This window comes from Colobus angolensis, unplaced genomic scaffold (assembly GCF_000951035.1).
Source record: "Colobus angolensis palliatus isolate OR3802 unplaced genomic scaffold, Cang.pa_1.0 Scaffold194, whole genome shotgun sequence".
Classification (NCBI taxonomy): Eukaryota; Metazoa; Chordata; class Mammalia; order Primates; family Cercopithecidae; genus Colobus; species Colobus angolensis.
In genome coordinates this window covers 5,853,269-5,878,593 of record NW_012115088.1, presented here as the reverse complement: position 1 = coordinate 5,878,593, position 25,325 = coordinate 5,853,269, and the positions used below count along the sequence as shown (strand labels likewise).

At 38.3% G+C, this 25,325-nt stretch overlaps 1 protein-coding gene across 7 annotated transcripts in view; it reads left to right on the top strand.

The window, feature by feature from the left end:
• EYA1 (EYA transcriptional coactivator and phosphatase 1) overlaps nt 1-24,789 on the top strand; it is a 362,018-nt gene extending 337,229 nt beyond the window's left edge. For all 7 annotated transcript variants that reach the window (XM_011940938.1, XM_011940944.1, XM_011940941.1 and 4 more), the window contains 6 exons: nt 5,303-5,361; nt 5,474-5,634; nt 6,596-6,710; nt 6,816-6,937; nt 11,018-11,118; nt 22,806-24,789. In XM_011940938.1, coding sequence (XP_011796328.1) covers nt 5,303-5,361; nt 5,474-5,634; nt 6,596-6,710; nt 6,816-6,937; nt 11,018-11,118; nt 22,806-22,886 — 639 coding nt within the window. In that variant the 3' untranslated portion in view covers nt 22,887-24,789. The remainder of the gene's footprint in view (nt 1-5,302; nt 5,362-5,473; nt 5,635-6,595; nt 6,711-6,815; nt 6,938-11,017; nt 11,119-22,805) is intronic.
• Nucleotides 24,790-25,325: the final 536 nt, after the last annotated feature.

Sequence of the window (25,325 nt, the reverse complement as noted above, 5' to 3'; positions counted from 1 at the left end):
TGGCAAATATCTGAGTCACACGGCACCATATATGTTACCAGCGGAAGGTATCTGAGTTACCAGCAGTGAATCCCTGTGGTCTGGAGCAACCTCAATTCTTACCTCCTCAGAATAAAGAATTCAACTGGGGGGCATGAGGCAGAAAAAGAGACTGGGGCAAGTTTCAGAGCAGGAGTGAAAGTTTTCTGAAAAAGGCTTTAGAACAGGAAAAAAGGAAACTGTGCTTTGGAAGAGACCCAAGCAGGCATCTTGGTCAAGTGCAGTGTTATCCTTGATCCTAGGACTTCATATGCTTGCCCCGTTCCCATGTGTCTTCCTTTAGGGTGGGCTGACTGCATGCGCATTGCCCCCCTTACCCTTGGGAAGTGAACCTATGCAGTGTGTTGAGGAAGCTGCACGCATGCCTATCTGAGGCTTTCTTTCCTTTTCCAGTGGAGTGCCCCCAGAAGGCCATACTCTGCCATTAGATCTCTTAATGTGCATGCCCGGGGAAATTGCCTCTCCCTGGTGCCTGCATTCAGTTAACACTTAGTACAACAGGTGTGGACCATCAGGAAATGGCCTCTCCCTGGCACTGGCTGCCAATTTATCACTGTTAGAGAGACGATGTGATAATTGCCAAACCATTACCCGACATTCCTAGTGGGTGGGGGAGAGCCCTCTCCTGCCCCCGCTCATGTGTAACTACCTGTATGTGAAAATTGGCTAAATAGAAATGTTAATTATATATTCCTCTACTGCTGACTTGTTTCTGAGCCCTTATGCATACACATTGCTGAGTTTGACATCCCTTTGGGAAAGCCATTAACAAAAAATTACTCTTTTCCCACGTCTTGATTCTTTTCCAACTCCCATATCAGTTCTCACATCTGTGACTTGGGAGTGAAAGAAACATGTCTTCAAGAGGCTTCCCCTCACCTGTCTGAGGCCTGGTCACCAAACTCCCAGGGTTCCTTTGTATCTTCCCCACCCCACCCCACCGCCATTTGAAGGTAGAGGTCCAGCATGGATAGTCTGGGACCAAAAAGCTGTTTTGTTCCTGTCACCACAGTTCAGTTGTTAGGAGCCATCTCCAGTAGGCCACCATTTTATCGGTTTGATTGCTTCAATCACAAAAGCCACAAGGACAAGCGGTGGACCAGGCTGTCCCTCCTGATCTAGCAAAATATAATTTTAATTCTTCAGACCTTTGCAACTCTCTTTGGCTAAATAGAATGCAGGACAATGTTCATTTGGATCCTACGGAAGTTCTGCAGGATTTACCATGATTTTAATTAACTTATCACATGCGTAGTTAGTTAACTTCTCTCTTTCCCTCATAACCGTGTAAGTGCCTTGAGGGCAAGGACAAGTTATCAGTATAACTTGTCCCCTGCTTCCTTGGCAAAGCCTGCTCATTGCTGGGATCTGCAGGCCCAGGGAATTCTTCCCCTCCTCTGCCCTCTCCTGGCTCCTTCCTCCTACCTCCTTACACCAGGGTTCTCCTGCCTCAGGGCCTTTGAACTTGCTCTTTCCTTTGCCTGGAAGGCTCTTTCCCCCACACCCACTTGGCATTGCATTTCTCCCTCACATACTGTATTTTGTTGCCTTAGCACTTACCACTATCCAGCATATGTACATTTTACATGTTTTTTTGTTTGTGTGTCGCTCCCACTAGAATGTTAGTTTCAAGGCAGTAAGGACTTTTGTCTGTTGTATTAAGCGCTCTATCATTAGCATCTGGAACAGTACCTGGAACACAGCAGCCTCTTAATAATTTGACATGTGCATGAATGACATTTCATGCATTCTAAACTAAGACACCCATGAGTTCACTGTGAGTGCAGAATCTTTCAGGAGTCCTTCAAATCACTACCTCTGTCTTCTCCGAAGTCCCAGGCCAGATCCCCAAACACAGCAGGGATCCCTTGGGCATCTCAGACCCTCCCACTGCAAATTAGCACATAAAATATGCTGAACTGGAGTGGCCCCTAAAATGTGAATGTTGTCCCAAGACTTGGATTCGATAATGATTTCGTCACCTTAAAAGTCTATCACATAATTTTGGTTGTGTATTTCCAAAGTTCATTTTCAGCACGTTTAGTTGGTTTTTGGAATAAAAATTTATTTTCCCATAGAATTATTTATGTTCTGTACCCTATTGAACACCAATTTAGGGTTTTTAGGAATATATTTTGGCACCTGGAAATACATTAAGCTTCCATTTTTGTCTTTGTCAGTAGATTCTTCCAGGAGAGCTTTAAACCTGGTTGCTGCTGTTGGTTCACAGTGCCCAGAGCCCCTTCTGCCTAAGCCATGGACTCTGAAATCAGGCCCTGCTCCCTCCCTCAGTTATCTCATTGACTGGGTTTAAAACAAATTTGGAAGCTAAAAGCAACCAAATCCAGAAGGCAAAGATGAGAACCTTTTTAAAATTCGGCTCTAAAGAAGACAAAAAGCTAGAGAGATAGTGTCTGAGAAATGAGAAAGTTTCTCCCCACGGAAGAGGCTGAGTTTCAGGATATCTGACGGGAGGAGACTTCAGTTTCTCATTTGAGAGCTGATGGACTTACAACAGGTTAACACATTGTGCAGTTCTGCTGTGGAATATTGCAGTATCTTAATATTCCTCATTCTTTTAGCAATTAAAATTGTTAATAAGTATTAAGATAGTAATATTATAGTTTCTCCTTAAGATTTAAAACAATTTTTTAAAAATATACTTCCCAAGGCATTTTATGCCATTATTTGTAAGTTCCTACAAAGACACAGATAATGAACCCTCAGTATGTATTTTATGTATTTGAAGTTTGTACAATATAGTATTTTTCAATTCATTAAGTGAAATAAGTAACAATAACATAGACACATTTTACATAGATATTTTAATGATTTTTTTTTCATTCCTGGAGGTGCTGATGAGGCCCCTTAGAGATTACTCTTGATTTTTAAATCTCTTTTAATTAAAATCATTCTACAAAAATTCTGTTAAAGAACGAGGATTTCCTTGTTGTCACTACAGCAAACCTTGCTTTAATCAAGTCACTGCAAAGTGAGTTTGCTATCTGCAGGTAAAAGCTTGAAGGTGTTGACACTAAGAGCTAAGCTAGAGATTGAACAATACTTCAAATGAAGTCCTCAGCCTGGGAACAAAACGTTTTGAATGAAGCTGGCAGGAGAAAACAAATACAGGATGTGGAAGAACAATAGCAACAACGGAGTCGTTAACAGTTATTAGAGGATAACTGACTTCTCTGTTAGTAATGAAGATTTACAGCTAAATTAGTTTAAGAAAAGCATCTTAACACCCTGCTTTTTCAACAAACCCTTCACACCCTTAGAGGTAACCAGGGAATTCCAGGTCAGTTTTGATTCCTTGAATTAAATTCTTTTGAACATATATTTTCCTCTTCTACTAGTTCCTCAACTTCCTCCTCCTTTTTGTTCATTCTCCCAAGAGAGAAAATTTCTCCATCATGGCGCTATGGCCTTCCCCTCTCCCCCTACCCCCAACGCTAACCACATGCTCTAAAGTAGTTTACCAACAACATAACAATTGCATTTCTGGTTAAATATCAGAAATTTCTACTCCTGATTTAGTATGTTGTTGAAAACACAAGCAATCATCATTCATCTTCTAAAATAAGATTAATAAATGAGAAGTTCCCAACCATGTTTTCCAAGAATGACCTGTTTTTAAAATGTTAAATTCACAGTCAGCATGTGAGGGCTCCTAGACTTGCTTTTCCTTTTCTCTTATCTGAGGTTATGGACCTCAGGAGAGCAGAGGAGGGTTACAAGGTCAAAGTCTTTTCCTCCTTGGAACTTGCTGCGTGCTGGGAGAGGGCTGCCTGGAAAATAGATGCTTTAGAGAAGAGGTTGGGGGTCACGATTTTAATTCTGTTAAGGAACAGCTGGTTTGAGTTTCTTTCCACTTCTATCTCCTCCTCCCTTCCTCACAAATCCGTGGAGAGAGAAGAGTTTGTTCAGAAGGAACCAGCAACATTAAAAATATACCTTCTATTATTGTAGTGCTTTCCAAGTGTCATCTTCGTTATGAAGTTGAATCTAAAAGCTAGAGGGATGGGCTAGATTTTATAAAATTAACTCTGTCTGAAACATGACCATATCTTCAGCCAAAAAGAACCTTTTAAAAAACAGGATGTGTGCCTGGAAATTTCTTTTAATAATATTTTTCAACTAAAACTTTAATGGAAATAAGTACAATAAAGGCCTCTGGGGTATTTGGAGCCTGACTGCAAAGAGAGGAACATGACTGAAATATGAAAGCAGCCAAGTGGGGGTGTTAAGTTTCTGGACTAGAGTCCTTGTCTACCTCCAGGTTAATATGCCTTCTTCACTCATTCAACCAATGTTTTTTGAGTGCCTGCTCTTCCCACAATTCATCTGGGGATACGGTGGTTAAGTTATATGGGTGCTCCGATATATCTGCAAACAGGTGCAGAAACGTTAACTGGGTCCAATAGAGCTTTAGTCCGTAAGTATGGCTTCCTATTCTAAGTAGTTTACACAGTTTGGGATTTAAAAATAAGATCTGTTCAAAATAACATTATGCCATAATAAACTCATAAATCCAATGAATATGTAATAATAGTAAAACAGCTAAAAATAACACTAAAAATGTAAAAAAAAAAAAACAAAAAAACGTAAACAGTAAAAAAGCACATGGTTTGATTATTTTTATTTAGGTTTTGAAATCTCCCATGGTTTTTATCGTGCCCATGTGTGTACACACACACACACACACACACAGTGAGAGAGAGAGAGAGAGAATAAAACTCACTTCTCTCAAATAAATGGAAACCAGTAACAGATTTTTTGTCTGAGCTCCTCAGCACACTGGCCTCAGGCTGTGTTGGTGTGTGGCTCAACAGCAATCAGAGGTCATAATTTCATTGGCAGTTAGCATCAGGTTTAATTTTTCTAGCATGTTACATTTACCAAAATGTCTGGTTTCAGTTATGCTTAGGCACTGACTGAATCAGCTCTGAGCAGCATGATGGCTTAAGGTACCTGAGGTTTATGGAACACATATGCTAATTGTTTTCAATCACTTTCCTTTCTAAACACAAAAATGTGTTTTCTGAAGCTGAATAACAGTAGTCCTTAATGACATTGCTTCTTTCTTATAGGAGAGGACCCTAAGTAGGTAAAAATGTCAATTTTACAAGACTGCCACCTACTGATTGACATAGTTGAAAAACACTCCAATTAAGGTGCTTTAAAAAATACGGTTTTAACAAAACAAAACAAATTAGGAGCTCTTAAAAAATTGACATGTATCATTTTAATCACATTTTAGGAATGTGACCAAGTCCATATAGATGATGTTTCTTCAGATGATAATGGACAGGACCTAAGGTGAGCACCCTTGAATGTGAAGTGACCATCTCCCTTTTATAGTTTAATTACTTACCTAATTAAGATGAACTTTCTGTTTGGTTAACTTTGGGCTTTTCTTGCATCTAAATAGCACATATAACTTTGGAACAGATGGCTTTCCTGCTGCAGCAACCAGTGCTAATTTATGTTTGGCAACTGGTGTACGGGGCGGTGTGGACTGGATGAGAAAGTTGGCCTTCCGCTACAGACGGGTAAAAGAGATCTACAACACCTACAAAAATAATGTTGGAGGCAAGTGATTACCACCAGTATCTCAGCGGGTTAAGATAGTCTAAATACAATTCCAAAAGTATACTTTTGTGTCAAACTGCTTTGAATATAATAGCTTTTTTTAGGACAGTTTCATCTCACTGGCCATTATTCTGCTGTGATTTAGTGACAGAAATATTGGACAGGAGCCAGCTGCCCTGGCTATTCTAATCTAGTCCTGTTTCTATTACTTTGTGATATGACCTAGGGCAAGTTTCTTGACCTCTCTGACATTCAGCTGTCCTTTCAAGGAAGGATTAGCATCCTTCGAAGAATTAGCAACCTCTGCCCAAATCACAAGATAGGTTATAAATCTCCTTCTACCGGGTAAATACTTGGATTAGTTTGAATCTTTTGGCTTTGGTTCATAATGGCTTTAGCATGAAAATGGAATACAGTGATTTAATAATAAAAAGTTTAGGGGTGAGGTTGGTTTCCTACATGGCTATAGGCAGATGCTGAAATGATGCTGTCCAGGAAGGCTGTGCCTTCCTTTGGATAAAGGCGTTTCTAGGTCAGTCCCTCCCTGGAGGTGGCAAAATGACCACCAGTAGATCCAGCTTTATACTCTACCAGTAGTTTGGCACCTCTATGAGGGGAGGGAATCTATTATTTCCTAATAGATTCAGCAAAAGTTCCAAGACTGACTTCCACTGGCCAAGCGAATGCTGTACGCCTACCCTGGGAGCCAGAAGGTGGAGTCACCTGTGCCCAAACTACAGTTAGAGGAGTGCGGGAGAGTAGGTTCCCCAAAAAGAAGAGATGACTTCTATAACCAAACCAAATAAATACTTGTCAAATGAATGATACTATGTGAAAGATACTTTGTATACTATAAAGCTTGAGGCTAGTATTCACAGCACTCTTTAAATGTTAATTATTTGTAAAGTCAAAGAAATATGTTGATAAGGAAGTAGTTCATCATGTGCTTTTAAATCCTCAGGTCTGCTTGGTCCAGCTAAGAGGGAAGCCTGGCTGCAGTTGAGGGCCGAAATTGAAGCCCTGACCGACTCCTGGTTGACACTGGCCCTGAAAGCACTCTCGCTCATTCACTCCCGGTGAGGCTCTCTGCAGGGCCTTTGCCAGGAAATGGGCAATGCTCATGCTTGTTCATTTTGGAGATTTATTTTTCAACAGTCTTTTTGTTCTTTTTGTTCTCACAGGACAAACTGTGTGAATATTTTAGTAACAACTACTCAGCTCATCCCAGCACTGGCGAAAGTCCTGCTATATGGATTAGGAATTGTATTTCCAATAGAAAATATTTACAGTGCAACTAAAATAGGTGAGCTGCTTTTCTTTTTCTTTTTAACAATCAGCTCTTTTCCTTCAGGGTAATGAAAGGCAATAAATGAAACTTTTTTTCCAGAATGCTACATAGGTCAAAAAAAAATGCAAGAATAATTTAACCAATTTGCAAAACTGGATTTAGACATGAGAGAAACATAAAGCATAATACATGTAGCTGAAGTCATAAAATTTTACTTGACTGGCTAATGTTAAGATAAGGGCATTTTACGTAGAGTAACAGCATCGATTCTGGATTATTATCATATTTGTATCCTTTTAGGCAACATTAACAAAAATATCTGATTTTCTAAGCTAAAACAGCAAGATAAAATTATACAAAGTAGAAATGAAACAACTCTAATAACAGATTTCTTTATTACTAGAAATATTTTTGTTTTTAATTCAATATGTATAATCAATTGAGTTTCCATTTTTGTTGGGGAGATTTAAAAGCTTCTTGCATGAAAGAAATATATATGGGAGGAAAAGACTTATGAAATTTAGTTAGAATATAAATCAAGGCAGAATCAACATAGGGATAAAAAAAAGACATGGTTCTTGTTCTCAGGGGAAGCAGACAGTTACATAATGACAATCCAATATGATACGAGAGAATGCAAAGGAGCATTTTTTAGTTGTCTACTAGATACCCTGAACTGTACTAAGCATTTTACATTTAAAGTCAATTTTTATAATCTTTCCATTTTTCAAATGAGGAAACTAAAGCTCAGAGACTTAAGTAAATTGTTGTAGTCAATAGCTCACAAACCCAAGGCTCAAGCCTCATGTTTCTCTGATTCCAAGGTCTAGACTCCTTGCTGTATCCTACAGGGTCCTACTGCTGCTAAGTGCTTAAATGTGCACATGGCTGAGGAAGCATTCACTCCCACCCGGGAAGAGGCAGAGGCCAAGTGTCTGTGAAAGCTAAAGGGAAGAAATGACATTTGAGCTGGGTATAGAAGAGCAAGTAAGAGTTCAACAGGTAGATGGGCTAATGAGAACAATGCAAATGGACAGAGAAATTAAAATGTGTTCCCTGCTGAGGGACTTGTGAGTGGCCCTGGGTAGCTAGTGTGCAGTGCTCATTAGAAGCCAAAGCTGAAAAGGTATACTTGAGTCTAGGCATGAATGGCCTTGTATATCACCCTAAGGAGATGAATGTTATTTTAGTCCAGGGGAAGGAATATGAGCATTCTAGCAGGTGGCAAGAAGGCTGTCTTTGGCTGCTCAACTCCATATAATAAAAAGGGGCAAAAATGGAATCCCTGTAGGTCTAACTTCCATTTGCCTGCATTTTTACACTTCCTGTGCTTCTCCTTCAAAGCATTTACTAAATGATTACTAAAACACTACTTTTATAATTATCTGTTCCTAGTATGACTTCCCCATCATACTGTAATAATCTTGAGGACTGGGTTTGTCTCTCTTGCTCATCATAGTAGCTGTAACAGCCAGCACACAGTAGGTACTCAATAAATGTAGAGATTAATTTGTTGAATAAGTGGCTGCATGAATGGCCATTTATTTTGAAGAAGGCTGACACAAGATTTCTTGTAGGCACCTGGGTCAACAGTGGCACAATTAACTGATGGGGAAATCAGGTTTGATTTTGATCAGTGTTGAGTTGGAAGAGACCCGATGGGGGTCTTCAGTCAATGGCAGGGAAGACACACTCAGCAGGGTGCTGATGGGATTCATCCAGGCTAACCTTTCAAGTTAGAAATACATATCTGGAGTTTGAGAACGACTGATGCTTCCCAAGAAGGACCAAGAACAAATTGTTAGAAAATACCTATCAAAAAGCAAGAAATATATCAAATAGAATAAAATTCCTAGTAGCCTATTATAACCAGAACTTTTATGTGCTTTCATGTTCCATAAAAATAGCAAACAGTTTAAGTCACATGTTAATTCTATTTCCATCTATATCAATTAAGAGGAATTATATTGTGTTGTAAACAGGGATTGTGGAAAAGGTTTACCAGCACATGAAAGTTGGAAAAATGCCAAAGCAGCCCATAGTGCTGAAGCGGGTAGCCTAGCTTCTCAGAAAGTAGGAATAGTGTATTACATATAGCATGTGCATTGAAGTTTAATCCCAAATAATTTGAAAATGATAATAGGAAATTACAATCCAGTAAGCATTTTTTAATGGGCATTTTGTTTAAAATATTAAGCTTTAATTTTTTTTCAATACAGAATAAAAAATATGTGGTGATAGAAGTAGGATTTCACCATCAAATAAGATATATGTGGGGATGAATGCAGAAAACCCAGCAATTTTTTTTCTTTTGACATGGAGTCTTATTCTGTCACCTGTTTTGCAACCTCTGCCTCCTGGGTTCAGGTGATTCTCCTGCCTCAGCCTCCCCGAGTAGCTGGGATTACAGGCACACACCACCACGTCCAGCTAATTTTTGTATTTTTAGTAGAGACGGGGTTTCTCCATGTTAGCCAGGCTGGTCTGAAACTCCTGACCTCAGGTGATCTGCCTTGGCCTTCCAAAGTGCTGGGATTACAGGTGTGAGCTACTGTGCCTGGCCCCAGTAATTTTTATTGTAGGCAAAATGCTAAAGTCATAGGAGGAGATGACTGGTATCTCAGTTGGCAGAGCTCTGATGACCTTTCAGCCAAAACTGACTCATCAAAATGAATACTTCATATAAAACTAATAGTTAACTTCTAAAATCTAAGCTTCATTTTCTTAACCTCTATTGTGAAAAATTTCTACATGACCCCAAATTGACAATGAACCCAATAGGAGATAGTATATAGGCAAGGATTTTTTTGTCTACCACAACTTCACCTTTAAATTACATTGAATTTACCTTCCTTTTTCCAAAAGAGAAGCTTTGCAAAAACACATAAGCATTTCCCTGTAAGGAGGGAAAAAAGTTTCATGACATCGAAGTTTTTGGTCGTATATTTTTGCAGTGAAAACTATGCTTTGTATTTATTTCTTAAAGTGATTTAATATTTCACAGTTTAGTGGACAACTAAAGAGGCATTTAAATTGCATCCTTTGAATAAGGCTAGCTCTATTTCATTGTGTCAGATGCAAACTAGAGATTTTAGTGCAAAATACAAATATAAAGCAGACATTTGTTTAAGCAAACAAGCAATTTGTTCATGTGTATATCTGATCCTTATTTGAAAGAGGTACAGGCTTTGCTCAGCCATTCACATTTGAAAACTATAAACTGTCCCATTGTCCATTAAAATGACCCTATTGGCAGTCCAAGACTTGGAACACCAGTTTCTTCTCTGAGGAGAAACAATGCTTGCATTAACCGCAGGGATGTGCTGACAGTGTAGCCGCCACAGGAGCCCAAACTAAGTCATGACATGGGAAAGATAATAGACAGATAAGGGTATTCTATTACCTTTATTCCAGTTTTCCTCCAGGAAAGTGCTTCATTGAACATTAGATGCCTGGGTAAGGCAGGTACCATCTTGCTGTACTACCCCCAATTATCTGACATTTATTTCAGAAGGCGTTTTACAAGACTACATCAGGCTTTCAGGGTCTTGAATTCAACCTGCAAATGAAGGAATATGCTAATTCCAATGTTTGTGTTTTCCTGCTAGAACAAAAACAAGTCCAGTTATTTTTTATCATTCTCACTAGTCTTTGGATCAGATATTTTCCGAGTTTGATATAGAAAATAATTTTTTTAATCAAGTTAAAATATGTTGCCAGAATTGCCGATGCTGGAGTTCAGCTTATATATGGGGGAAAAAAAAGTCCCACTGCAAAACAGTACTTTCCCCCACCACCCCAACTGCAATGCTGTGATTGACTAGATCCCATTTTTTAATAAAGGAGTCCTTGGGAAGGGAGTATTTAACTATCAGTTTTCAAAGGACAGGACGCCACACTGTTAATTAATTTACTTTGTAATTCATTGTGCTGTGGCACATACAACCAAAGTGGCATAGAAAGCACTCATCCTAGAGGCACAAGTGGGACAGTCGAATCAGAGCATGAAGAAAGCATTTTATACAGAAACTTCAAGCACTATCACATTAGGTTACCCAAACTTCACATTTTCTATGACTTATTTTTGTTCACTAGGAAAAGAAAGCTGTTTCGAGAGGATAATTCAAAGGTTTGGAAGAAAAGTGGTGTATGTTGTTATAGGAGATGGCGTAGAAGAAGAACAAGGAGCAAAAAAGGTGAGCATTCCTAGATGGGGCATCTTGTCTCATCTGTTTTTTCAGTCCTCAGGATTCTCATAACTGGATTATTTAAACAGGTTCCATTTCTGTGAAACATACGATGAATATGTGCAGTACTCTAAGCACTGAACAGGGTAAAGTAGAATTCAATAAAAATGGAGTGATCTTTCTGAATAGTAGTGTGCACAAACTCAAGAGCCACAAGTGGTGTTCACAGAAGGTAGACTTTGGGAGCAGAACTGAAGTGTTGTTAATGGTGTAGCTGTCATCCAGAGCAGAGATAACACACGTGCCAGCAGGACCTTCTCTGTACCCATGGCAGACATGCCAGGCAGTTCAAACCTTGTTACCTGGGCCTGGACGCAGCCTAAGAACCTTGCAAACATCCTTCAGGAAGCCTCTACCAGTTGGTCAAAGCTGGGTTGGAAAATAAAACTATCTGCTGCCCCAGAGGACTCGATGTCTTCTTTATATCATGAGGTCCTACCTGTCTCTCTCCGGGCAGGGGGAAGGGAGTGGACCCAAGTATAAATCTCTTGACTCCCACTTTGCCCATTGTACTTCATTCATTACATTCTTCTGAATCTCTGCAGGTGAAATTCTATCATTTCTCTGAGGAAAAGCTTTCTCGTTGTGCCTCTCATTGCATTTTTAAAAGCCAAGGGCCACCTTCCTTAGCCTGACACTGAGGGTCTCCACAGTCTGGTTACAGCCTGCCTTTCTGATCTGCCTCCCTCCCGTACCTTACATTGTAGTCATGTCAGTCCGTTCAGCTTTGCTCGACCATGCCACACAGCTTTTCCTTCCTGTTGTCTCTCCTTGGAATCTTTTCCCTAATGCCCTTCTGTCATTGTCTTACTCATTTGCAAAATTCAATTCATGTACTACCTTTTCTATTCTGTTTTTAAGAGATCAATTATAGTCATGCTCCCTTACATGTTAACTGAAGGAGCTACAGTGGTAGATAGCTTGGATTCTTCATCCAGACAGCATGAATTTGAATTATGACCCTGCCATTTATCCTTCCTGTGGCTTTGAACAAGTTCTTATCCGTTTCCCTTTTCTTGTCTATAAATGGGATAGTAATAGCACTTAGCTCATTGGGCTATTTTGAGGATTAGATTTAGTTAAGATATATAACTCCATTAATATAGATATGTATAAAGTACACAACAAATGGTAGCTATTGTTATTGTTTATGTGCCTGTTTCAGCAAAAAAAATGTGAGCTTTGCAGATTCAGGGATCTTATTTTGCTTGGTTTGTTGAGACAGTCTTCAAATTTTTTTTGTAACTCCCTAAATCTTATCATAGTTGTACTCTGTAAATGTTTCTTGAATTGAAGAACAATTAAATATTTTATGGGATTAACCAACAGCATAATTTTCCATTCCCTTCCTTACACACTCACTCATAGGAATCCATGTATATTTCCATAAATGATATAGTATTTCAGCCTTTCTGGAATATTTCAGCATATACCAGAAATAGCATATAAGGTCACCAGATTACAGATGCAGCACTGAGTCTAAGTATGATACATGGCCAGCCTTCCTACAGGCTCTGAAGATGGCCTAGTTTACCTTCAGTGCCTCTGAGTTCCACCAAATGCATAATCACTGACCCTAATTTTATAACTAGATAATTTCATAAATACCCATAGATAAAGAATGTATCTCAGTTACAAACTTGTGTGAATCTGATTGGTGCTGGTGGAAATCCACACATGACTTCAGGTCTCCTCATGCTCAATGTGAAGCAGCAATTGCCATTTAAATCATAGTTCTAATCTTCCCACTTCACCGATGACCAACACTAGCGTCACTGGGTGCCTCTGTTACCCCTCTGGGCTGTCTTTATAGAATAAAACCTTTCCCAGACTAAGTCAGAATCCCCAAAACACAATCCTGGAGAGTTAAAGAGAATGTTTTCCAAGATCCAGACTCAAATCTTCTTTCTAGGAAAGCCTCTGGAATTCCCAAGCCATTCCTATTCAGGACCCTCCTAGTGGCCAGCAGGGCAGGGATGGAACAGGTTTGCACCTCTGACCAGTATGGCCCTAGGCCAAGGTGTGAATCCTTCTCCAGGCTTGGTCCTTCTCCCTCTGGTATCCACCAGAAAGTTTAATATCAAAAATTGCCAAAATGTGGCTTTCTTGCTTGTGGTAGGCAGAGAGGGATGCCTCTGAAATTGATTACTTAAAATGCAAGGAACACAAGTGAAATCCTTTGGATCTTATCAAGGTTTCTGTGGGTGAGTCCCTTCCTAAACCTTTCTGATACTTACAATTCTTAGAAGTTTGACGTCAGTGAACACAACATGGCCAAAACAAAGGAATTCTTGGTTTGGTGTTAGAATTGAAAGTATTAATAGGACTAGAGTATTTGCTGTCTTTGAAGAGCAGTTAAGATTGTTTTTCTTTTTTTTTATTATACTTTAAGTTCTTGGGTACATGTGCACAATGTACAGGTTTGATACATAGGTATATATGTGCCACGTTGGTTTGCTGCACCCATTAACTCATTACATTAGGCAAATGCTGACACTTCCTGGTAGATTCTAATCCTGGCAGCTTTGACAAACGGGTGCTCAATACATTTTGTTGGTAGAGCGGACATGAAAATTTTATGTATTTCTGATGTAACGAAACATTTTAGTTAAAAGATTTCAGTTAATTTTTATACTGGAAATAGGCTGAGGTTCGTTTTTGGTTGCTTTTGTTGTTTTTTTTTGAGAGTCACCCTCTGTCACCCAGGCTGGAATGCAGTGGCGCGATCTCGGCTCACTGCAACCTCCACCTCCTAGGTTCAAGTGATTCTCCTGCCTCAGTCTCCTGAGTAGCTGGGATTACAGGCATGTGCCATGATTCCTGGCTAATTTTTGTATTTTTAGTAGAGACAGGGTTTCACCAGTTGGACAGGCTGGTCTCAAACTCCCGACCTTAAATGATCCCTGCCTCTGCCTCCCAAAGTGCTAGGATTACAGGCATGAGCCACTGTGCCCGGTCAGTTTTAGTTAATTTTTAATTTTACTGGAAACAGACTGAGGTTTATAATTTAATTTTTAAATCTATAGACAGTTCCTAAATGTTTGCCTCACTGACTCATAGTCTTTAGAGGGTTTCCAATTACTTCCATGTATATTATAAAGTTTTAATACTAATTTAATACACATTGAATGTTGGTGATGGCAATAGGAACAACCCAATAAAACACTTAAAATTCAAATGCTGGTACAATTCATTTACAACAGTACCAAAGAATAGATTATAAGGTGTACAGAAGTATTCTATTACAATTATTTGGAAAATCCTTCTTTGTACAAAAGTATTCTATTACAATTATTTGGAAAATCCTTCTTTTTTTTTTTTTTACCTTCTTTCCTAGATCACTCTGATAATAAACTCTGATATTTGTGTTTTCTCAACAACCAATCAACAATTACAGAATAAAATTAAACATAGAATGGCTTTCAAAAAGACTGTTTCTACTGTTTATCTTTGGACATGTCTATTTTTTTAATATAGGGAACACACAAAAAAGAAATTAGGCAGCCACCTGCAGAAAACATACTCTGAAGTTTTTGACCAAATGAGTCCTCCTAGCTTTCCATTTGTATTTCATGGATGACTGTATGTGATAAGAGCCCAAAAATATCTGCTGTAAACCACTCTTTGTACCTTGAGAACTGCCTGTGTGAATGTGTAAAATGGACTAATTTTTCGCAATATCTATCTGCATTTCTGATAATCTTGTAAAAGATTCAGACATCATCAATTTACAACTTAGAGTGAGAAGTTGAACATTACTTTCTTATTTTCTAACTTTATTGAAGGAGACAGGTTAACTACTATATAAATAGTCATCCTTGTATGTGAGTTAAGAGACAAGGATCTAATCATTCACAAAAGATAATGAGTATCTTTAAAGTGGAGTGCTACACAGAAGGACAGAATACTTAATATTTAACCTACAGGAAATAAGAGGAGAAGCTCTCTACAGTTCAACAATATCTCATTTTTAAAACTGCATACGAAAACTCAAGCTAAAGAAACTAAGAGATGGCTTTCTATGCTGTAGGATTAATAGTAGTAGCAAGTAACAAAAATTGCTACCAGGCCAGGCTCACACCTGTAATCCCAACACTTTGCGAGGCCAGGGTGGGTGGATCACTTCATCTCAGGAGTTTGAGACCAGCTGGGGCAACATGGCAAAACCCTGTCTTTATAAAAGATATAAAAATTACCCGAGCGTGGTGGTGGATGCCTGTGGTCCCAGCTACTCAGGAGGCTGAGGTGGGAGAATCACTCGAGCCCGGGAGGTCAAGATTGCAGTTAGCCAAACTCATGCCACTGCACTCCAGCTGGGATGACAGAATGATATCCTGTCCCAAAGGAAAAAAAAAAAATGCTACCAATTATAAAGCCTTTATTATATCCCAGTCCCTCTTTTAGGCCTTCTCATCCATTTTTCTCATTAAATCCTCATAATCCTATGAAGGAATCCTTAGACCTATTTTACAGATGAGAAAACTGAGGCACTGTAAGAGTGAATAATTCAGCCAAAATCACACAGCTAGAAAGTAGCTAAATTAGGATTTGAACTCAGTTATTTCCTCTGACTGTGAGATTTCACGAAAAGTTTCTGCAGTCTGAGAGTGGTGGCTCACACTTGTAATCCCAGCACTTTGGGAGGCTGAGACAGGTGGCTCGCTTGAGCCCAGGAGTTCGAGACCAGCCTGCGCAACATGGTGAAACCCGTCTCTACAGAAAGCACAAAAATTAGCCCAGCATAGTGGTGCTGCCTGTAGCCCCAGCTACTCAAGAGGCTGAGGTGTGAGGATCACCTGAGCCTCGGATGTCAAAGCTACAGTGAGCTGTGATGGCACCACTGCACTCCAGCTTGGGCGACAGATTGAGACCCTGTTTAAAAACAAAAGTTTCTTCAGACTATAAAATACTACATTTATATATCGTAAATATGACTTGACTTACAAAAAAAGAATTTACATGGGTTTTCAAAAAAGTAATTAGAGTAAAATGCAATTCTTCTTTCTTTTTGGGAGTTAGATATAACTATATAAGTGTCTTCTTTCCCCTAATTTTACATTCATGATTAAAATTTTTAAAACATGTAATTCTGATATGTGCTTTAGCTCCTGAGCAATTTAGTTTATTAAATAAAATTAATAGCAAACCAATGAAGTTCTGCACATTTGAGCACTAAAATGTTTTGCCAAATCAAAACATTTCACATTGCTTCAAAATTGATTTTAACTATTTAGCTTGTCTCTCTTAGTTTCCTGTGTCCTTCAAAATCTAATACAACATGCTCTTCTTTTCCCTGTAGAGATCTGTCATCTCCTTAAATAATGTTCTTTTGCTAGAGATTGTTACTTTGTTTAAAGCACAGAAACAAAACCCAGTAAGTAAATCTGCCAGTTGCCTATTTCGTTAATGGTCAGTTGAAATCTATTCTGTCATCCTTATTCTCTTTGCCAATGTAGTCCAAGGGCTTTCATCAGTAATTTAATCTAACTCTATAATTTGTATCATAAAAAGTACCTCCTTCAAAGAGAAGAAGTTAGAAATACCTTTGTTTCATAAAAGAACAACCTCATTTTAAAAGGATCTCTTGCAAGAGTTTGTGTGAGTGCCTCTTTGTTCTTAGAAAGATTGTGGGAAGTCTCTACCTATGGAAGTCTTCCTTTGACGTATGCCTTTTGTTGTCAAAATCTACCAGCTGTTCTTTTTTACCATAAATTATTTTTTCCCTAATGCAACATGGCTTGAGAGAAAATGATTAGACCTAGGTATGATTGTTTTAAAACAATGTAGGAAATAGTCTCCTGTACATTGACATCTAGTTTTCACTTCTAGATTAGTAAAAGTGGCCTTGCTAATAAATAAATATTTTCAGAGAACTCTTTAAAACAAATATCTTGTTAATTGGTGAAGGGAGAAAACAAATGGCAAGCATCCATTATTCTGCACAATGACAAAGGCTTCATTAAATATGTTCATTTTATATGTGCATTCTAAAACTTGCTGAAATCCAAGATGAAGCTGAGAACCTGATTAACAGAACTCAATTTCAAGCTTATTTAGGAGAAAAATACAAGCCACTTTTATAAATAACATTTGTAAAGCAATTTTTTGTTTTTAGTTTGAGTGGGTCATCAAGGTTATAAACACCAAGTACAGTGAATGTTATTTTTGTAAAGTCATAAATTCATTTATAGTTAATCACTTACTGTATGCCAGGCTTTGAATTGGATTTCATCTTCATCCTTAAAGAGCATACTTATGTCTAGAGGGGAAGCAGATATATAAATAAAAGAGCAATAGTTGTACAATAAGTTTCATAAGTTTTCCCTTGATATCTTTATTTACAATTTGAAAAGTATTTGTACCTCCATCTGCAAAACTTTCTAAATATGATATGTGCATATGAAAGCACAAATAAGTATTTTTTTTACAGAAATGAAAAGTATATACTTTTTTTCATAACTGCTTTTTCACTTAATCCATCCTGGCAGTTATTCTGTATCAGTACATGAAGCTTTGCATCTCTAATGCTTTTAAGTGACTGCATCGGTATTCCATTATGTGGATGTGCTATTTAACCAGTCCCCTGGGGTGAGCATTTAGGTGGTTTCCAGTATTTACTATTGCAAACAGTTCTACAGTTCATGCATGTGCAAGTGCATCTGTAGGATAAATTCCTAAAACTGCAATACTTAAGGCAGAGGGTATATGCTTTAAAAACTTTGAAACATTGTAATTAACACATTTTTAATAATTCAGGAAAATTCTATTTTCATATGTGTATCCACATACCCAGCTTTTTATATGGTTGATGTTATATGTAGTCTAAAGGTATAAATGCTAAATACCAGATGAGGAAGGATGGAGGAAGGAGATTTTTGAAGTTGCTCCAGTAGGCAAGAAGAACAGGAAGGATGTGTCATTGTTTTCCCATCAGGCAAAATTTTGGTTCTGGAGACACAAAAGCATGTGCTAATTTTAGGCCTTGATACCTACTTCTCTCAATATATGCCTAATCTTCATAAACGAATCATATGCATGTTGCAGTTCCAGCTGTCGTTTCTGTTAAGATTTGTGGGTAGCTCTGTTTTTAGTCCCAGGGCTTCAGCAACCTGAGAGAATATCTCCGTGTAAGTATCCCATGTTCTGCCCATCTGAATGTCTGAATACAAGCAAATGAATTCAGCTATCCCAAACCAGTTGGCACACTCAGACATGATTTGGGGTTCTTTAATTCCCACCCACCGCCGAGTCACTTGAACTCTCTCTTCACAATATGTCTTGCATCTATTACACCCACTCCATTTCCACTGTAATTCTACCTAGTTTCTCTGCTACCAGCCAGAAACATCTTTAGTCCATCCTTCGCCAACTGCTGCCCTAAATTGCTTAAAATACCCCCACCTTTTTGCGTCTCTTGGCACTGAGGAAGTGTTAGCCTCTCGCCCCTTCCATTTATAAGATAAAAGTCTAAACTCTTTAGTTAGATATTTCAAGTGCTGCTACCTTGACAAACCTCCTTAACATCTCTATGATTTTACACACCAGTCCATCCCCATCCTCCACAGGCCAATTACTCCTCCTAACTGGGAACCCTATCCACTTCCCCTCCACCTCTCCAGCTTTGCCCCTTCTTCAAATTCAGCTCAAGCTCAGCTTATCCTTACCTTAGCCCAGGTCACAACTGAGCTCTCTTCTCTCTGAATTTATCTTTTTAATTCTTAATCCCTCATTGCCTTATATTGTAATAAAATTGTTTCATCAGATGTATCTTGCCTGCTGGTCAGCTCTTGGCATTGGGGATATATGTCTTGTGTGTATGACCTATCTACTGTGGCTACGTTGCTATGCATGTAACAGACTTTGTTTTGATAATGAAGTCATAGACTTTCTTTGACCTAGAAGCAACCCTGAGTCATTTTCCCTAAACCCTCATGTTATAAAGAAACTAGGGGTTCAGGCAGACTGTGCCATAATTGAAGGTCACAGAGCTAATGTCAAAGTTGAGAATATAACCCGGGTCTCCTCATTCTAGCATGTGTTTTTCTTTTCCTCTTTTGCCACCATTTCTCTCTGATTTCACAGAAGAAATGTTTTTTCTAGTGGCTAAACATTGATGCAAAAGAAAAAAAAGTTTACTTTGTATCCAGTTGTCCTGAGAAGCTTGTTATAAATGCATAAAAGCTTCACATTGGTACATACTTAGGGAAAATATTACCATTGTGCAATATTAGTTCTGATTGTTAACAGGAGTTTGACACCTCCTCTCCAGTCTTCTTATAGTCATTCACTTAATATAAAATGTGCATGTCTTAAGGAAGTCCACTATTTTTGTGAGAATGAAACTGCTAACTACAGCCGACATCACTACCCTGCATGCCATGAAAGAGTGCAGAGGATAGAGCTGCTATCCTTGTGGGTGGAGTGTCCCCAGAGTCTACCAGTTTTCTTTCATGTACGCCTAAGATTTGCAAAGTTTTCATTGTAGAACCTTTGGCACTTCTGCCCAAATAAATGGCCCTTCCCCACTGCGTTGTGATGAGTTGTCTGTAAGGAAGTTTCATCCTTTGACCTCATTTCAGGGTGCTGCTTGACCAGGTGGTTCTTACTAATCACTCTCTACAGGAAGACTAAAGCTATTCGTATTTTAGTGCCAGTAAACAAGCCAACTTAGGGTTGTTTGTGGATTATCTCACCTTTCCAGATAGTGTTGCGTATGGTTTAAAAGAAAAACATAAGCGTTCTCTAGCTGGCATCAACCCACACACATGTACAGATGAGACACACAGCCATTGAACCAGTCCTTTGTTTACTATGAAATTAAATGCCCACTTTATACTTTATGTACCAAAGAATTAGCTGGATTTTTTTCAGTTCCCTTTTCGATCTCTCCAAGAGTCATGGCATTCTTCAGTGCAGGGTTCTGATTGCACCGATAGTTTTTAGATTTGCATTGTTAATGGTTGTAACTTGTCTGTGGGGAACATATGGAACCTCAGACAATTGACATGCAAAATAATTTGACTGAACCTGCTCTGAAAAAAGGTATTGCACTTCGCACAAGTATTTTTATATGTTTTCATGAAGATGGTTGTCCTAAAAGTTCCTAGATGATTATCTGAAGAGCTTTCAGCATCCTTTGTTACATCCTGAGATAATAGTACTTAAGATCAATAGAAATACTATATAACCCCTTTATCTGTGGACAAGAAACTTTGAGGAAGGGCAATAATGATTGGCAAATCTAGTAAGAAAAACAATTAGAAATAAAGAGGATATAAAAATAGATACCAAGTGTTTAAATAGCAACACTGCACAGTTGAATACGTGAAAACTTTTAAAATAGTTTTCTTTTAAAATGTGTCTAAAATGAATTTGAGATTAAGTAGTAAAATGAGTAGGATGCTCAATGGTACATACTTGATAAACACATAAATTCAAGTATGTTTGAGTATGTACATATATGAACATATAAAGAAATGTTTATAGTGGTGAGCTTTGTGTAGTAGGATGAGAAATGATTTGTTTTTATAGGGTTCTATATTTTACAACATGAATTTCTGTTCTGATGAAGAGGAAAGCTATAACTGATCAAACGTTTTTCTAACCCAGGTCTATGAATCATAATCACTCTTTTCCAGGGTCTCTTACCCCACAGAGAATGGATGGGGATGGGGAGGGGGAGAGAGGGAGGGGGAGAGGGAGGGGGAGAGAGAGAGGGAGAGAGAGATTGAACCTGTGCTATGGTGCTGATAATTTACACAGCTGAATAGAAAGCCCACAGAGAACAGGTAGGAGGCATTATAGCATATGAGCTTCAGAATCACACCTGGTATGGATCACTCCTTACCAGCTATTTATTTAAACCTCTCTGTTCCATCACTAAGCCTCAAGTTGGTTTTTTTCTTTTTTTAACTAGTACAATAGTAATAATAGTACCTCTGTCTGTCTGAGGTGCATAGCATAGTGCCTAACACAATATCCAATAAATCATAACTATTGAGATTTATGACAAATAAACTCCTTAGCAGGGCTTACTAGGCCCTGCATCAGTTGGCTCCTGCAGCCACTCATGTCACCAGCCAAGTCTTTCTCTCATACCCATCTAGTATGCCAACAATGAATTTCTCCATTATTTTCTGTCCCCCAATACACATAACCATCAGAGTGTTTTTCTGAATGTTAATCCTTCATACCTAGCTCAACTATCACCTCCTTTCAGATATTTTCCCAGTTCATTAAGCAAAGGTAATTGCCCACCTCCTACAAGACATAAATGAATGCTGATGATTGTTGTGCATTTTTGCTACTCAAAATAGGGGAGGGAGCGACACATGCATCTCTGTATCTTCTACACCTGGCACAGTGTGCTCTGTATGAATGAATGCACAAAGCTAGGTCTTACAGTGTGAAGTTGCCAAGTAGAGCATCCTTCTAGAAATCTACAAAGAAATCTTTAGTACTCATTTCTGGGCTATTCTGTTATCACTCAATAACAAATACATATACAGATACACCAAAGTAGTCTTGAGTCCAGAAAGGTCTAGATATTGGAATGTGGTATGTGATTTCAACAGATAATCTGAGGCAAATACATTGTTAATAAGTAATAGTTTGTATCCCAGTATGTAGCAGCTATGTGATCTATATATCAAAATAGTCAGTGACTTTCACTGTTACCTACACATTAAAAAAAAATTCATTTCTGTTTGCTTCTATGCCAAATTCTCCTATTAGTCTGAAAATTTTCCAAATTTCTCAGAACTGTAATTGCAAATTATACTCCAGACTCGACATTGTTTTCTTTTGCTTAAGAATCCTATTCTATAAGGTAAACAGAATTTTGTCCTCTGGAGGGTGATGATTATCTTTCCCTTAAAAAGGTTTTGCTGATGCGTTAGTACTTACTATAGTGCTTTGGAGACATAAAAGTTCCTCACATTTTCACCCTTCATGGGTGACGTAACTTCTGATTTCTTCTCCTTTTCCTTGTCCTTGGTTTATTCATGTGCATCACAAACATTCCCACTATTTAAACTAGAGTTTTAGATTGAGGTTTAAACAACAACTACAAAAACCTAAAACAAAACAAAAAAAACAACTTTAGGTGTTCATTTAAAATGTTTTCCATATGGTAAAGCCATTTTAAGGTCAATATGAAGAATAACTGAAGGAAATAAATGGAAAAGTTGCTTCGTATGTGAGCCACAATTAAGTTAGAAAAAATGTAAACTACTACTAACTAAGGAAAACTGCATAAAGCTTGTACTCATAAAGTACAAGCTTTTTAAACTTTCAGCATGAAAAACCCACTGGATACATGAAAAGCTGCCGTATTTGGCAACATTCTTTTATTTAAAGCTTGGAATTGGCATTCAAGTCACAGTGTAGATCCAGTTAGGAAATATCCATCCCCTTCAAAAAAACAGACTCTAGATTACAATTTAAAGCTCAGTCTAGTATTCTTAGGGGAGGATTAAGTTTGAATTTTTGTTTTAAACAGATGTGATGTTAAGATGTTAGCTGACATTTTCCATGATACTGAAAATGGGGGTGAGCATGGCAGAGGATTTCCAAAAACACTGGCAGGGCTGGTGCTGGGTGCTCTGTCCTCATGTGTATGTGTGCCTCTGCTGCAGCACGCGATGCCCTTCTGGAGGATCTCCAGCCACTCAGACCTCATGGCCCTGCACCACGCCTTGGAACTGGAGTACCTGTAACAGCGCTCGGCACTTTGACACCACACAGCTGCTCTGTGACCAGGGACAGATCCAGCAGGCCCCAGTCTCACATCAGCGCCAGCCTCCAGAACTTAGCGATTTCCACCTGCTGATGCGCAGCTGCTGTCAGTCTTGACCTCTGCCCTTGTGGTGAATGGAGGACCACGTCTATTTCTTCAGAACAGCTGTTGACTCTAGTACTGTGAATCCAATGAAAATAAGCCATGAGAATGTTCTAGCACAGCGTAATGTGTCTGCCACGTTAACTACACGGTTCAAACCTGTGAAGAAAGGACCTGCAAACGCTTCAGTTGTTAGCATTTTCAATGTGATATAAACAGCTTCTCCAATACAGCAAACCGAATTGCACAACAGAGACTGAAATGTGTTTCCTGAATACCAGTGGAAGAATTTTCTTGTAAAGAAGGTTTACTTTTTGGTGTCTCATACCCAGGGTAATCTGTACATCTCTACTTATTTATGAACAGACTTTTTTTAAAAAAAAAAAAAACAAAAACAGCTTTATTGAGGTATAATTCACATACCCTACAATTCACCCACCAGACATTTTTAACATCAAATAATTGAAGAAACAATAGCATTAGAAATAAGTGATTAAAGGCCTCTGCCTCACAACATGGCAAGTACAGTACCTTGAATTTTAGCACATCGCATAGTAGTTTTAAGTATGTCTAATTTAAACGTATAATATGTACATCACTGAGACAATCATGTACAGAAAGAATTTTTGGTGTAAATTTGTAATAATGGATGATTCTTTTACATATTGTTTAGGGAAATGATATTGAAAGGTAGCAATGCCTTGATAGTGAAGCATGAGGCAGCATGTGCACAAACTCAGATGCCATGCCTTATCTAAGTATTGGGTATAAATATGTAGATAATGGATTTTTTTTAGATAATGTTGTCAAGACCAAAAGCATGGATGTCAAGTGTCAGTAAGGATTTTGTTTTCTAAAATTTTTTCCTGCATCAGTTCTTCTGAGGGCCTTGATGAAATAACACAGCAGTTTCTTAAACAATTTGAAAAAAATGAGTTCTACCACCTCACTTTTTCATTTCCACACTAATGTATTATATGTAACTACTTGGAAAAAGTAATTATTCAAATGCTTCTTCCCACAAAGAATATAGATGATAGTAGATATATTTTATTAATAAAATGGTTCATGAATTGGAGACTAACAAAGTTTTCATGTGCTCAGAATTATTATCGTGTCTGCATTTTCTTTCGATAAAGGAAGACACACGATGCTAATCCGGAAATCAGCAAGCTTTGCATTACTCCCTACGTGCATATTTTCTTTCTTCTTCCCACCCTGAGGAAAGTTCATTGCCATTGTCATCACCGTGGAAAAAATGTTCCTCTCCACCTGCATTATGTACTACATGACAGGCATCAATCTTGGGAATTAAAATTATCACCTTTGTCACACCATAAGAGTTTCTCCAAAAGTGGTCAGTTTAGCTGGGCAATATTTTCTCTAATCAAACACAATCCATTGTCGTGAAATTACCCTTAGGATGAGTCTTCTCTAATCATATATTAGGGGAAAAAAACACCAGCTTTGACCCAAAGTAACCGAAGAGCTACTTCATTCTTTTCTGAAGTTGTGTGTTGCTGCTAGAATTAGTCATTTGTGAATTATCCAAATTGTTTAAATTCACAATTGAATTAGTTTTTTCTTCCTTTTTGCTTGAAGCAAACAGTTGACAATTTTTTAACCTTTTCATTTTATGTTTTTGTACTCTGCAGACTGAAAAAACAAAGTTTATCTTGGCCTTACTGTATAAAGGTGTGCTGTGTCCACCGTTGTGTACAGAATTTTTCTTCATTGATTTTGTGTTTAAGTTAATAAAATTGATTTGTGATGTACTGTAAGCTCCCTGACTGTCGGGATCATCTTTTTCTCTTGGTTATATGAAATAGCAGGATCTTGGTTGCATTAGGACACCCAAAGTCTAACAAAAGGAAGTTGTATGAAGTAACTGCAGTGATGGCTTTATCAGCCCTTTAGGGGACTGAACTTGCAGGGTAACAGCTGTTTCTTTGATCACTGTAAGTACTGATGAATGGAAAAGTTTTTTACTTCTCCAAAAATTACATAAACTAGACCCTTACTCAAATTTACCTGCTGTAGAACATAATTCAGCATTAAGTATCTTGGATTGCAGAGCAGATTTAGCCACTGACATACCCAAGGGACAACACTATACAGCAGTTTCATCAATAAAGAATGCCCACAACAGATACCTCTATGATTTGGCCAGATTAATCACTGACACCTACATAATAGCACAACTGGCTTCCTCCTGAGAGTTTAATCTTAGAAGCACACATTCATACATGAAAACACATGAAAATCAAACATGCACTGCCTCACCCATTTGTCAGGCCCCTGATGTGTATTTTTCATG